Source organism: Schistocerca nitens, chromosome 10 (genome assembly GCF_023898315.1).
Source record: "Schistocerca nitens isolate TAMUIC-IGC-003100 chromosome 10, iqSchNite1.1, whole genome shotgun sequence".
Lineage (NCBI taxonomy): Eukaryota > Metazoa > Arthropoda > Insecta > Orthoptera > Acrididae > Schistocerca > Schistocerca nitens.
Window position 1 is genome coordinate 128,484,707 of NC_064623.1, and position 16,336 is coordinate 128,501,042.

The 16,336-nt window shown below is 40.9% G+C and overlaps 1 protein-coding gene across 1 annotated transcript in view; it reads right to left on the bottom strand.

Annotated features, from left to right (window-relative positions):
* LOC126210190 (CARD- and ANK-domain containing inflammasome adapter protein-like) overlaps positions 1–16,336 on the bottom strand; it is a 145,198-nt gene that overhangs the window by 51,696 nt on the left and 77,166 nt on the right. Inside the window, exon 5 of the mRNA XM_049939366.1 lies at positions 9,671–10,243. Coding sequence (XP_049795323.1) covers positions 9,671–10,243 — 573 coding nt within the window. The remainder of the gene's footprint in view (positions 1–9,670; positions 10,244–16,336) is intronic.

The window sequence follows — 16,336 nt, forward strand, 5'->3', positions numbered from 1 at the left end:
AAATGTTAGCAATCATTAAATTATGCTTTGTGCAAAAATCTTCTTTCATTCCTTCCCTCTAGTCCACATGCTTCTACTATTTTTCCTTCACTTCCTATCCTTCCTGCTATGAGATTCCAGTCTGCCATAACAATTACATTTTCCCTCCTCTTATATGAATAATTTCTTTATCTTATCATACTTTCTTTCAGTCTCTTCTTCATTTGTGGAGCTGGTCAGTATATGAACTTCTACTACTGTGGTCAGTGTTAGCTTTATAAGTATCTTTGTTACAATAATGCATTCCCTCTGCTGTATATAGTAGCTTACCCCATTCCTGTTTTCTTCTTCATTATTATATCTACTCCTGCATTATCACTTTTTGGCTTTGTATTATGAACCCTTTACTTGCCTGAGCAGAAGCCCTGGTTTTCCTGCCACTGCAAATTACTAATTCCCAGTATATCAAACTTCAACCTATCTATTCCCTGTTTTAAATTTTCTAACCTCTCTAGCCAATTAAGACAGCTAACATTCCACACTCCAACCCACATACCCCAGTTTTGGTTTTCAAGTGGCGATATCTTTCTGATTAGTCCCCATCCAGAGATCCGAATGGGGAACAATTTTACCTCCAGAATATTTTACCTGAGAGGATGCCATCCACACCTAACCATACAGAAGAGGTGCATGCCCTGGAGAAAAATAACTGCTGTAGTTTCCCCTTGCTTTCAGCCATTTGCAGTACCAGCACAGCATGGCCCATTACCAGGCCAGATCATTCAATCATCCAGACTGTTGCCCCTCGAACTACTGAAAAGTCTGCTGCCCCTCCTCAGGAGCCACACATTTGTCTGGCTCTCCACAGACATGCCTCCACTGTGGTTGCACCTACGGTACAGCTGTCTGTGTTGGTGATCACTGATGCACTCGAGCTGTCCACTTTGGTAAAGTTCAAGTCCACTGGGAGGAGACCATGTCTGCATTCCATATCAAAATATGAGGTCTGAAGAATAAATACACTAATTGGTACTTCATCTAAAAGATGAAGAATGTAGAAGTGTACCTTATATACTATGTTTCTTTGAAAATCAGATTAGAAATGGAATTCACATTTTAGAGATTAAAAACTTTTGTTTAGTTGCTCATTATTGTAGATTTAATATGGGAGAAGGTGGAGTTGCAATTTTTGTTAGAAACAATGTAGTGTATAAACCTCCATATTTAAGCAGATGTGTTGGACAGTATTTTCATGTGTGTTGTATCAAGATACCAGCATATATTGTAACAGTTATTGTTCTGTCAATTTACAGGGCAACTGCTGGATATTTCAATGTTTTTCTGAGGCACACTGAATCACACTTGTTGCCCATGTGTAATTTGTTCACCATATTTGGTGACATTAATGTGAACTTCCTAACAGATAATAGGAACTTAATGGATCTTTAATACCTGATGTGCTCTTACAATATAGTAAAAATGGTAGTCTCTCCAACAAGAGTAATAGCCAGTTTCAGTACTTTCATACCTAACGTATCGATAGAAAAGACTTGATATTGTAATTTAACTCTCAAAAAATACACAAAAAACAACAACAATGTACCATGAAGGAATTACACAATTTAGTCACAAATTGATGTTCGTACAGGTATCAAAGGAAGGTGGAAAACTGTTATCTTTAGCAGCTGATGGATGAATGTGTCATGCAGCAGTGCAATTTAACTGCACAGCTGGCAATGACAGTATACAGGGGGCATGTCGATACCAGGGCACAGAGTCTTTGTGAATTTCATCCTGTGTACTCAGCTGGCATCCTGCATACTCAGCTGAACAGTAACTATGCCTCACAGACTGGTTGCGAAAACAATATGCACAGGTATCAGCATTTGAGAGAGGATGTGTTGTTGGGCTCAAAGAAGCTGATTGGACTAATCATCAATTCACTCGACACTCTAATGAGAGCAATGCCACTATTTGACGATGTTGGCAGGAATGGGTGAACAATGGCCAACCACAGTGTCAAGAAGGAATCAGGTGACCTAGACATAACAATGAGAGAACTGTGCAATGGCCACAGAGGCACTCACAGCACCAGGTTCATCGTTATCTTCACTCTGACATGCAACTGGTGGTTCAGTGACTACTAGGCAGCTCAAAGAAGGGAGGCTGAGCTCACAACACCCGTGGTGTGGACTACCATTGACCTCTGTACAACAAGAAGTTTGTATACAGTGGTGTTGGTGACAATCAGCTTGGAACCTTATTGATTGGAGTAGAATAGTCTTTAGTGAAGAATCCCACTTTGAACTGAACCCCAATGCCCAGTGAAGACTCGTGTGGAAATGTTCTGGACAGCAGTGGATACCGAGCAGACTGGTGCCCGCCATCTGGCCTGATAGCCCAGAGCGATGGTCTTGGGTGCCATTTCTTTTCATAGCAGGATCCCTTTTGTTTGCCATCTGCAGCACAGTGATACACTGACAATATTTTACACCCCCATTTTGTTGCCCTTCATGGCAAGCCATCCTGGGCTCACATTCCAGAAAGATAATGCCTACCTGCACACAGTGACAGCTTCTACTGCTTATCTTCACGCTTGTCAAAACTTATCTTGGCCAGCAAGGTCACTGGATCTCTTCCAAAATGAGAATGTTTGGAGAATTATGGGCAGGGCCCTTCCACATGCTCGGGATTTTGACGATCTGGACACAGGAGCTTCCCTCAGGAGGATGTCCAACAATTCTACCAATCAGTGGCAAGTGGAATAACTGCTTCTATAAGGGCCAGGTCTAGACCAATGCATTATTGACTTGCTCAATTTGTCAAGCTCTCTCTCACGAATAAATCATCCAAATTCTCCGAAATTGTAATCATTTATTTGTCTGTAAATGTACATCAGATCTATCAATTTCCACACACCCTTTTTTAGTGTATTCCAAATGGCCTTTCTGAGCATGATGGGCAGCTCCTCATCACTGATATAGTAAACAAACAGAGCAGTAAATTTCATTTTGATAAACTTTAGGATAAACTACAGAAAACTTCTTGTGGGTTGATCTTGTGTATATGATGCTATTGATATTACCTTGCAATTTAATATATTTATGAATGTGTTTACAAGTCTATTTGAAGAAATCTTTCTTAAAAAGGTCCTGAGGGAAAACCTATTTAAATCGGTCTATAGATATTGTATTGTTACAGACATCAAAGTTTCTTGTAGGATGAAAAGAGAACTTTATGCAGCAGCTAAAACATCAAATCATCCAAATATGTTGGAAGAAAGCACTGGTTACACTCATATACAAAAAGACTAATAGAAGTGATCAACAAAACTACTGTCCAATATACCTGAGACCTGTTTGTTGTAGAATACTAGAACATATTCCGATCTCAAATGTAATGAGGTATCTCAAATAGAATGATCTCCTCCACACCAAACAGCACGATTCCGAAAACGTCAACCGCGTGAAGCTCAATTTACACTTTTCTCGCATGACACAATGAAATCTTCGGATCGAGGCAGTCCAGGTAGACGCAATATTTCTCGATTTCCAAACGGCATTTGACTCAGTACTACTTCGGTGTTTATTATTAAAGCAAGATTGTATGGGGTGCAGTGTTGTCAAGTATTGAGAGCAGCGCAAGAAGTATCGACCACTGCAGAGGTACTACACAGCAATGTGGTAGCTAATGAGATGCTAGGAAGAAGCTGTGTCTCCCATAGTTCCGAGGTGCCACCGCTGCACCCTGTGCCGCGAAATAGTGTCACCAGAGGCCAGCAGGGCAGTTCTGCCTGAGGTCAGATCCTTCCACCTCCAGAAAGGTACTATCGGAATAATGTCGTCACGCTACCTACTCGCCGTGACACAGCCCGTGTCAACCTTCGGGGACTGACGAGGCTTCTGTCTAGTGTGAACTGTGCCTACATGCTAGTGCTATCAGAACTGCGTCAACAAGTGTCTGTGAAGTTTTGTTTTCTAGTGACTGTAGTGAAGAAACAGTATGGTCATTCTGAACACTTATCAATTTGCCACTCAGTAATTGTGGGTCATTTAGTGTGTTCTGCATCGCAAGTCCACATGTGCAGTTTCATAGCTACAGCCAAGCCTGATAAGAATTTTGTTATAATTAATAAAGTATTACTTATTCATCTGCCTAGTTAGCTGTGCAGTCTAACACACTGCTGCCCGGTGGATTAGTGTCAAGGTCCGGTGTGCTGGCCAGTCTGTGGATGGTTTTTAAGGCGGTTTTCCATCTGCCTCAGCGAATGTGGGCTGCGATTGCTGCGCAAACGCTTTCTCCACGTATGCACACACCATCATTACTCTACTAAGCAAACATTGGGGTTACACTCGTCTGGTGTGAGACATTCCTGGAGTGGGGAGGGGGAGGGGGAGGGGGGGGGGGAGGATGTGTAACCCTGGGTTCAGCGTGGGGTGGCGGTGGGGTGAGTGGATTGCTGTAGCCAGTTGAGGGGTTGTGAACCAATGAGGGCTACGGTGGTGACGAAGCCTCTCCATTGTTTCTAGGTCCACAGTCCTGTACAATACAATACAATTACTTATCCAGAGTGTTTTAATTAGCTGAATTATTACTAGTCACCTCAGTGTTCAAGAAGTCAGACACAACAAGTAAAGTGACACCAAACGTGCAGATCGTGATTACGTTGCTGTGGCATATTCTGTAACAATCACTCTTGCAGCTGTGCTATTTTTCTGTTTGTGTGTGTTGTTACATTGGGTGTTCAGGATGTGTTTTCCACAATTGTGTCTTTAATGCAAGCTATGCAATTGCAGGGGCAAAGGATTGAATAGATATTACAAGCACTGCAAGAAATTATGGCAGCACCATGAACACAGCCCCAGCGATTTCAATTAGCAACAACTCATGCTTCAAGTGCCTAAATTGAGAAAGTTTCATAGGCAAAGTGAAGACTGGGCTGATTATGGTGTGCAGTTGATTGATCATTTGAATGCGTACAGCATAACAGGTAACCAGCGTATTTACCATTTTCTCTTGACCATAGGCTCAGATCTATTTCAGTTGGTGATGAAACAGTTTCCTGATTGCCAACCTCATGAGGTCCTCTATGACAAGTTAGTTGACAAACAGTCAAATCATTTTAAATCACAAATGTGTGCAGCAGCTGCTCATTATAAGTTGTTTAGATTGAAACAGCAGCCAGAACAGTCCTACAAACTAGGAAATATCACTTTCAGTGTTCATATGGGTTCAGTTACAGCGACATTATGATGAGAGATGCAATTACCCAGAATGTGTCCAATTCTGTATTTCCGCTGCCATACGAAAGCTCCAAACTGTGACAGTACAGTATTGTCAGTTATTGAGTCACAAGACAGTGTTGAAATAACTGAGCACAATTGCATGATTTTTACGCACCTGCAATATCTGGTGCCAGAAGCAAGACAGTTCAGGGGATACCCCCTCCTCCATTCAGGTCAGATGTCTAGATCACATTCTAACCAATCGTACCATCGGGCCGCAGCGCAACCTGCACAATCACAGAAGTCCTGCCTGTGTTGCTTTCACACACAAAATAGGGCATTTAATTATAGATGATGTTAGGCAGCGTTCACATTCCATGTCAGACAGTCATTATAATGAGGTGCATGTTGTGTCTGCTGCACAACAGTCCACAGATCCTGTTGTTGTTTCACCAGATTGCAAAGATACAAACACCGAACATGTCAATCACCAATCCAATAAATTGTATGTTCAGTTGCGTTATTCCCCCACTCTGAAGATTTGATGGAAAACTAGGTCAGGGTCATTTCTTTTCAAAAATTGGAGGCCTACCTGTAGCTACCTTTGGATGACGGGCCAAAGAAAATTTTTGTGATTGACACACACAAGAGATAATTCCTGTTCCAGCGGTTACCGTTCAGATATTTTCCACAGGTACCATGAGTAAATGACAGCATGAGTACCTTCTTTCTCTGACTATTCAGATGGTATAGTTATCTCTGGTTTTATGCCATCAGAATGCTTACAAAATTTAAAGGTATTGTTTCTAGTGTTGCCTCAAGTGAGACTGACGTGCAACCATTCTAAGAGCTCCTCCATTGCCGACCCTTTCTATTTTCCTTCATGAGATGGTGTCAGAGCTGTATCCAGATTATTTTCTCTGAGTAACATAAAATGATTAGTGAGCACATGTATCCATGCATCAATGTTAAGTGTATGCTATAGCGATGAGATGTATTTTTCAGATGTTAGCAGTGTCACACTGATGAGAGGAAGAACAAGTAACATAATTTATGATGTGCTAGCTTTAGTATTAAAGATAATATGGAATGGTAATACAAGTTTATAATGAGTAATTTAATCACAAGGATTGCTGGCTACAAAAAAAGTTGAGTTCTTCAAAGATTAGCTAGAATGAGAAACAGGTACTTAGTAGATGGCGATGAAATAAAACCAGGCAACAAGCAGGAGTAAAAATGCATTAATTCACACAAAGATAAAATAAATAAATAAATAAAAAATAAAATAAAACAAAAAAATAAAAAGAAAAGGTATTGCTTCTTAAACAGGATGCTGTGTCCTCATAGACTTAAGAGCCAAAGAAACTGGTACACCTTCCTAATATCATGTAGGGGCCCCACTAGCATGCAGAAGTGCTGCAACATGATGTGAAATGGACTCGACTAATGTCCGACGTAGTGCTCGAGGGAACTGACACCATGAATCCTGCAGGACTGTCCATAAATCTGTAAGAGCACGAAGGGGTGGAATCTCTTCTGAACAGTACATTGCAATGCATCCCAGATATGCTCAATTATGTTCATGTCTGGTGAGATTGGTGGCCAGCGGAAGTGTATAAACTCGGAAGAGTGTTACTGGAGCCACCCTGTAGCAATTCTGGGCATGTAGGATGTTGCTTTGTCCTGCTGGAATTGCCAGAGTCTGTGGAATACACAATGGACATGAATGGATGCAGGTGATCAGACACGATGCTTATGTATGTGTCACCTGTCAGAGTCATATCTAGACATATCGGAAGTCTGACATCACTCCAACTACACATGCCCCACAGCATTACAGTCTCCATCAGCTCGAACAGCCCTGCTGACATGCAGGGTCCAAGGATTCATGAGGTTGTCTCCATATCCGTACACGTCATCCATTTGATACAATTTGATATGAGACTCATCCAACCAGGCAACATGTTTCAAGTCATCAATAGTGGAATGTCAGTGTTCACAGGCCCATGTGAGGCATAAAACTTTGTTTCATGCAGCCATCAAGGGTATACCAGTGGACCTTCGGCTCTGAAAGCCCATATCGATGAAGTTTCGTTGAATGGTTCATATGCTGACCTTTGTTGATGGTATAGCATTGAAATCTACAGCAATTTATGGAAGAATTGCACTTGTGTCATGCTGAATGATTCTCTTCAGTCGTCGTTGGTCCCATGCTTGCAGGATCTTTTTCTGGCCACAGTGATGCTGTGTCACATCGCTAGTGCACCAACTATAATACCACATTCAAACTCACTTAAATCTTGATAACCTGCCATTATAGCATCAGTAAATGATCTAACAACTGCACCACATACTTGTCTTATATAGGAATTGCCAACCACAGTGCCATGTTCCACCTGTTTACATGTATCTGTATTTGAATATGCATGCCTATACCAGTTTCTTTGGCACTTCATGGTAAGAAATATGGTAGGTTTACTAAGGAAAGAGGACCTACATCTTTGTTAAGGGAAGAATATTATACAGAGAGACACCATCTCTGTGGTGAAAGGGAAAAAAGTGTAGTGAAATAGAAGTATGTCTGAGGCAAGAGGTGTGTAATGTTGTGATGCAGGTGTGGGAACGACTAACCAAAATTAAATAATATCAGTGTTAACACAAAGCACTTTATTAAACTATTGATGACACAGATGTAACACACCTTAAAACACAATTATGCAAATGAAGTACACAAAGACACAGGCAGGAAAAACAGCAGAAAGAGCGCCAAACACAGTTGTCAAAAGTATCCCAAAGTGAAATTCCCTGATTTTCAGAAAGAGTTTTAGCATTTTAACCAGACAAATTTTGAGATCTCAAGCTAAGTAAACAAGTAAGTTGACAAAAAAAAAAAAAAAAAAAAAAAAAAAAATCAAACGACTTCTGTATTTCTGAACGTGTTTGTAACTCCAATTTTCAATGAACAGCAAACTATTGCCTCCTTTAAAGGATTTTTGATCTGAAGGGCAAATAAACATTTGTAAAAGCCAGTTTTAGTTAAAGAATTTCTCTGTTTATTGAGTTAACTTGAACTTTGAATCAACACCAAGTTTTGCTCCTCCAATACCGGATTTGTGGTTCAAATGGCTCTGAGCACTATGGGACTTAACATCTATGGTCATCAGTCCCCTAGAACTTAGAACTACTTAAACCTGACTAACCTAAGGACAGCACACAACACCCAGTCATCACGAGGCAGAGAAAATCCCTGACACCGCCGGGAATCGAACCCGGGAACCCGGGTGTGGGAAACGAGAATGCTACCGCACGACCACGAGCTGCGGACCCGGATTTGTGAACTTTCCAGGCAAGATTACGTGTCAGATCAGACATGAAAGGAATATGTTGTATAAAATAACACTAAAGCTAAACTACAACTAACTGAGCAGGACTCAGGGTCCCAATGGTACCGACAGAATGCCGCATCACTAGAAGCAAATATGGAGGGGCATGTGGTCAGCACACCACTCTCTTGGTCATTGTTAGTTTTCAAGACAGGAGCCTCTACTTCTCAGTCTAGTAGCTCCTCAATTGGTCTCATAAGGGCTGAGTGCATCCTGCTTGCAGATTGGACAGCCAGTCTTCCAAATACTAGCAAAGCCTGACAGTGCTTAGGTCTGGTGATCTCACAGGAACCAGTGTTACCACTGTGGAATGGCCAACAGCATTTTTTGCAAATTATCTAGAATGCCAATATTTATCATTTGGGATCCACGTCAGGAAACAAACACCTGTTGCAGGAAAGTTGGGGCAATTTGCAGCATTTTTGTATGCAGAGGCTACATTTTGGCTTTACCGCTATCTGTGCCTTCTTTGATTAACACTGAATAAATTTCTAGACAGGCTGCTATGATCTTAACTGGTTTGTAAGGTTCATTTGATAGTGTTTGGGGAATTTAAGGGACAATCTTGTGAAGAATGATGACCTTGTTCATGTGGAACCTAACTGATAAGTTTAAGAAGCTAGTAATTGTGAAGAAAACTGAGCAAAAATTCTGTTAGTGCCGTATAAAATGTCTTGTACAAGGACCATGGGAATTAAATATGAGAGACAAAGCATGTAAGTAGTAACTGTTTCCTCATTCCACCAATGAATGGAATACGACAGACAGTCAAAAACACTGAGCCTAGTATTATCTGATACAGTAAAAGTAAAAGCAACCAAATTTTTCTTAAACTTATATTTTTTACAAATGTTCAAAGTGTAACTCTTGAAAAATGAAAATCAAGATAAAATGTTCAGGCAAGTGACAACTTGCTATGAAGCATACAAGTTGCCATTCTTCTCCATTTTATTTGGAAATGAAAAGTGAATGCCTTAACTTACTGTTCAGGAAAGAGTACCTGATGCCCCATATTTTACAGTGACACACATAGTATAGATGTCAGTGATTTCCCTCAAGTTACCTTTTACGATAGTCACTAACCTGGTTGTTGCAAGCAAGTGACTGAGTTCCACGAATTCTTCAGCATTGTTTCGCACTGCCTCCGCCCATCCTCCAGTGCCCATCACCTTGGCAAGATTAGCCTTGAGGAAACACCCAGCAGTTTCCTTCAAATGTGGGCAGGAGTGGCGCAATGCGAGCAATGCAGTCGACACGACGTTTTCCACAGACAGATCTTCGACCAGCTGCAGTTCGCACTGTCCCTTCAAGTCGAGAATGCAATACTTGTCTGCAGCCACCAAGAGCTGTGGCGCCATACTGCAGAGCTGCGGAGTGCTATCCTTGTACATAAACAGCAGCAGCTGCTGCAGCACCTTCAGCTCAACATCTGTGACTACAATGCGACAGTTGCCGGTCTCCATCTCGTTGTGAGCGAGCATTGCAGCCAACACTGGGCTTTTGGCCACCAAGACAGACCTGTGTACTGCCAGCTGTGTTTCTCCCGCCACCAATGTTACGAGTGCGACATCCCTGGCTTCTAGGAGAGCACTGAAGTCACATGCTGAGGTTTTCGAATTCCCATTTATCTCCAACATCTTGGCTGAACCTGAAACACTAAACACAGAAAGATTATGCTGTTACTAGTCCTTAGAAAGTAAACCTCCAATAAATGAACTCATGTTAAAGAATCTGTAACACACAGTTGTGGCTTATTAATATCTTCTTGGGTTTCCAGTAGTTAGAATGTCACCAGTTTTTGGTTAAGTTCTTCTCAGCCATTGGACTTTTTCTTTTAGATCTGTCCTACAATGTAACTTGTATAACCGATTAACAAACAACACAATATTTATGTCCCATGTACCCTTTAACCTTGCTATGGCTGAACTAAATTCTAGGTTTTTTTTTTCAATGTTTTACTTCCAATCACTTTTTTATACACTGAGGAGACAATGCCATAGAACAGCAATATGCACATATATAGATGGCAGCAGTATAATGAGTATCATATGCATAAGATATAAAAGGGCAGCGCATGTGTGGAGCTGTCATTTCTACTCGAGTGATTCACACGAAAGGGATTCCAATGTGATTATGGTCACATGACAGGAATTAACAGACTTTGAATGCAGAATGGTAGTGGGAGCTAGACACTTGGCACATTTCATTTCAGAAATCGTCAGGGATTTCAGTATTCCGAGATCCACAGTGTCAAAGAGCGTGCTGAGAATACCAAAATTCAGGCATTACCTCTCACCGTGAACAATGCAGTGTCTGATGGCCTTCAGTGCTGAAAGACTAGCAGCACTGCAGGAAATAACAGCAGAAATGAATGTAGGACATACGACGAATGTATCCGTTATAAAAAGGCAGTGAAATTTGGAATTAATGGGACGATGTCAGCTAGTAGCACAACATCACCTGCATCACTTCTCCCAGACTCATCATTGCATTGATTGGACCCTAGATGACTGGAAAACTGTGGCCTGGTGAGATAAGTCCCAATTTCAGTTGGTAAGAGCTGATGGTGGGGTTTGAGTGTGGTGCAGAACCACGAAGCCATGGATCCGAGTTGTCAACAAGGCACTGGGAAAGCTACTGGTGTTTACACGGGATAGAATGAGTCCCTTGGTCCAACTGAACCAATCATTGACTGGAAATATTTATGTTCGGCTACTTGGAGACCATTTCCAGCCATTTGTGGACTTCATATTACCAAAATCGATGGGATTTTTATGGATAACAATGCACCATCATTATACGCCACAATCAGTTGTGATTGCTTTGAAAAACATTCTGGACAATTCAAGTGAATGATCTGGCCTCCTAGATCACCCAACATGAATCCCACTGAAAATTTATGGGTCCAACAGAGAGGTCATTTCATGCATGAAACCCTACACTAGGAACACTTTCACAAATAGGGATGACTATAGACACAGCACGGCTCCGTATTTCTGCAGCGGACTTCCAATGACTTTTCGAGTCCATGCTGTGTTGATTTGTGCACCGTGTTGAGCAAAAGGAGGTCTGATATGATATGAGAAGGTATCCCATGACTTTTGTCACCTCAGCGTATTATGCCATACCAGAAATCATTTACAGACATAATGAGAGATACCCTGCAGAGAGCTATTTGTTGTCAGTTTTCTTAAACGTGTTCTAGCATTGCTGAATATAGAATAAACAGAAATTAGAAAGAAAGCAACTCCCTCCTCAGTTACGATAAATAGTTGCAGTTTACCTTCTATTTGTAACTAATATTTATTTGACAATGGAAAGCCCATCTTAGAAAATCAACAATATTATGAAAAGGACAGATTGCTACTCACCATAAGGATGACACATTGAGTGGCAGACAGGTACAAACTAAAGACTGTTTTTCGTGCCTCTCTGCAACTCCACATGCACGTTCATGGTTAGGAGCAATCTATCCTTCTCATTATGTTGTCAATATTTGTTTGAATATATTGATATTTTTCAAATAAAATAGTTACCTACATCAATTTTACAACACATACCTATTTTGAGCAGCCTTGCAAGGGACACTGCTACTTGGCAAGAAGCTAACAGAATTTTTCAATTTCTGAATATAAATATTCATTTAATTGGTAGAAAAGAGTGGCTAATGAGATATTATTCTTTTGAATGGGTAAGTATGCCCAACTTCTTGAGTTATGTTAGATGGGAGCTTGCTGGATATCTCTCACCAGAGTTCACAGTTCCATTCAGAAAACTTGACAAGGAGGAAAAGTCAACATGGAAATTAGTTTTATGAGTTGTATTGTGATTGTGCAAATTACAGCAGAGACTAATTTTTACTCTCTTTGTAAGCCTTTGCCAGAAAAGTTCCAGGGCTGGTATTGTTTATTTCTGAGTTTGCAATACTAAAAAGGAACAAATGTCGTTCTTATGTTAGCTGGTATGTGCATGTCCTCGAAATTACCTCGGCCATGTTTCTTTGTAAACTCACTAGGTGGCAGGGCTGTGTTTAACAACACACTGTTTGGGTCTTGGCGCATTAGTTATAGTGACACAACAGATGCTGACTGTGAGCAAAGAGCAAAAACATTAAGTTCTGTGTTATGCTCAGGAAAATCGCTAGAGAAGTGTGGACAATGATTAAGCAAGCATGTGCAGGCGAGGCACTGTCAAGAAATCATGTTTTCAAGCAGCATGAAAGGTTTTGTGAAGACAGATATTCTGTGCAAGATGATCCCAGAGCTGGTCCTATATAATGATAGGAAAGTGGAGTGTGTAAGGCAATTATTGCAAGAAGACTGTCACATAACTGTGAGTGCGATATCAGAAGAACTTAATTTGAATCATGATGTGTGTCATAAGATTTTACGCAAAGATTTAGGGACACAGAAACTCAATGCAAAACTCGTCCTCACACAATAACAGACGAATGGGAAGAGAAAAGACAAAGAATTTCTGCTGAACTACTGGATAGAGCTAGATGTGATACCACATTTCTGTAAACGGTTATTGCTGGCAATTCTACATATGTAACTTAAGTGTTACGCCATTGATGGCACCATTCTTGCACTGATCTCGAGGGTCTCATTAACGGGCTATATCCCATATATGAAAGTAACCTCAAAATGAGAGAATATAACATTTGAAATGTCACAGGAATCTGTACTGAGCCTACATAAATAGTATTCTAGAGGCTTTAAAGAGCAGTTCAGATACTGTTCTGGTAACAGCATGACATCACCAGCAACACCTTCCCTGGTCTCATGACCATATCGGTTGGACCCTAGATGACTAGAAAACCACGGCCTGGTCAGATGAGTACCATTTCAGTTGGTAAGAGCTGATACTAGGATTTGAGTGTGGCACAGACCCCAAGAAGCCATAGACCCAAGTTAACAACAAGGCAGTGTGCAAGCTGGTGTTGGCTCCATAATGGTGTGGGCTGCATTTACATGGGCCACAGAATGGAAATTGTTACGTTCACCTACTTGGAGAACATTTGCAGCCATTCATGGACCTTATGTTCCCAAACAAAGACAGAATTTTTATGGCTGACACTGTGCCACATTACAGGGCCACAATTGTTTGTGATTGGTTTTCAAAACATTCTGGACAATTTAAACCAATGATTTGGCCATCCATACCATCCAACACGAATCCCCTTGAACATTTACGGGACAAAACTGAGAGGTTGGAGTGTGCACAAAATCCTGTAACGTTGTAATGGATCTGGGAGATTTGTTATTTTCTACCGGGTTTGTCGATACCAAATTGTAAATGTTTTCTTATATTATTGTCAGAATTTTTTTATTGTAATTTGCCTTATTATATGCTAATTTACTTATATTTTTGAGAGTGACAGCATATTGATTACTATTAGTAAATGTGACGAAGAATATCAAAGAGACTGATTACAAGTGGAAGCTTGTGTGTTGTGTAAAATGTCTTTGATGCTGGAGTTGTCTTTGACTGTAGTCAGTCGGGAAAGAACTCTTGGTGTGTGTTGACGGTAGAACAGTGTGCAGGTCGCCGTCATAATAATTTGGAAGTGAACAGAAAAAAATGAATTATGTTAATACTTTTTTTATATAAACTTTAAGAAGAAACCACATTCGAAGAAATGGTATTTGAAGCACCAAAAAGAGGCAAACGCATTGAACCAGGTCATTTCTGTAGCCAACGAAACTGCATTGTGGAATCATACTTCCACTAGACAACTGAAGCCAAGACAAATATCGCCTTGTAAACATTTCACAGAAAAGGTACTGTCACGAAATATGCCAAATTTAAGTAAATAAAAAATAGTGAGCATATTTCACCGTCAACACTTTTGCAGTTACAGATGGTTATAGAAACAACATGACTCAACATTTCTGCAGGGGACTTCCAACGACTTGTAGAGACCATGCCATTATGAGTTGCTGCACTACAACAAGCAAAAGGAGGTCCGACACGATACTGGAAGGTATCCCATTACAAATGTAAAGGACGATAAACACACAAGCACTGCTAACAATGTACTATGGTCAAGTTCATTCTCAAATGTCATATGGTATCCTGGTGTAAAAGGATAGAGGACTGGATAATACAGATGCTAATGGAGTTTTGAATCTTTATTATGCTTGTACAAGGTACTTTAACCCCAGTTATTCTAGCACAGACACCCAGAATTTAGGACAGTGTTACACGGGAATTGATAGAGATAAAAGTAACTGACAATCTCATGAACCACAACATAGGGTGCCAGCTAAGCAGAGCCTGGGATCCCGCTCAGGAATTGTTAAAGGAGCAATGGGGACAGCTACAGCACTCCATGAATAGAAGAACTGAAGGTGTGAATATAGAAAACGATCCCCAGACAGAGTGCCAGGCTCTCCGGGCCAAAGATGGAAAGTCCGGGAGCGGGTCTGACGGGTGCAGACTGCAGAGGGAACATCCAGAACCACAGCAGATAAAAAATGGAATGGCAACGATCCATAACATCGAACTGAGCGGGAACGGACTGCAGGGAGAAAGCCTGGCAACCCAGACAGAACTCCAAATGCACCAGGCCGAAGATGGAACACTCAGGAGCGGGTCTAGTGGGCGCAGACCACAGAGGGAATGCCCAGAACTGCAGTGGATGGAAAACGGAACAGCAGCGCTCCAGCAGGTCACAGCGAGTGGGTGCAGCAGATCGCAGAGGGAATGCCTGCAACCGCTTGTGAAGGGGGAAGGCCACAGACATAAAAATACTGGACTAGGTCCACTCGAGGAGCAGTCTCAGGTCCACCTGATGAAGGTTATGAGCTACGTTACCGAAATATCGTGCAAGAACGACACTGATATCCGGTTCAAATGGCTCTGAGCACTATGGGACTTAACTTCTGAGGTCATCAGTCTTCTATAACTTAAACCTAACTAACCTAAGGACATCACACACATCCATGCCAGAGGCAGAATTCGAACCTGCGACCGTAGCGGTCGCGCGGAGTAGTTAAAGGCAAAACAAAACACAATGGAAAAGGAACATCAATCAGTAGAGTCTGTTGGAGCTATGGGAATTTAAAAACAGGAGCCAGATTTAGGCGAATTAATGAGGTTTATCAAAGTGCAGTTTGAATCACAAAATACAAAACTAGAGGCTCAAGTTAATATCCTAAGTAATCAGGTGCAAGAATGGAAAAAAGAATTGTCCGATTTCCTGAGTGAACAGACAAATATTTTATTTAAGGAATTAGAACAAAGAAAGGAAGTCAATATAAAAGGATTAGTTCAAAAATCAGAATATGATGTAGACTGTAAATGTAGTAATTTAACAAAAAATATGACTCTTTGAAAAATGTATGTAATGTTACATTTGATGTGGTCGAACAAGAATTAACTGCACTAAAAACCAGTGTCCAGAAACAAGGTAAGTTGCTCCCCCTAGTACAGGTGCAAATTTCAGAGGTCAAATCATGGGTGGAAACCTTAGAACAGAACTTCAAGGAAAAGTTAATGACTCCAGAGCTTATAAATTTGAATGGCTTAGAAGAACAAGTAGAAGAATTAATAGGACGAAAGGTTGAAGAGAAACTAAGTGTTGATATCTCTTCACCTATAGTAACTTCCGATTTAGATAACACTAAGAAAGTCTTAGAAACATTGAGGAAAGAATTCAAGCTTATGCAGGAGAAACTAGAGGAAGGCACAGTTCCCCAAAATATTATATTAAATAAGGACATGATAACTGATTTGCAATGGGGA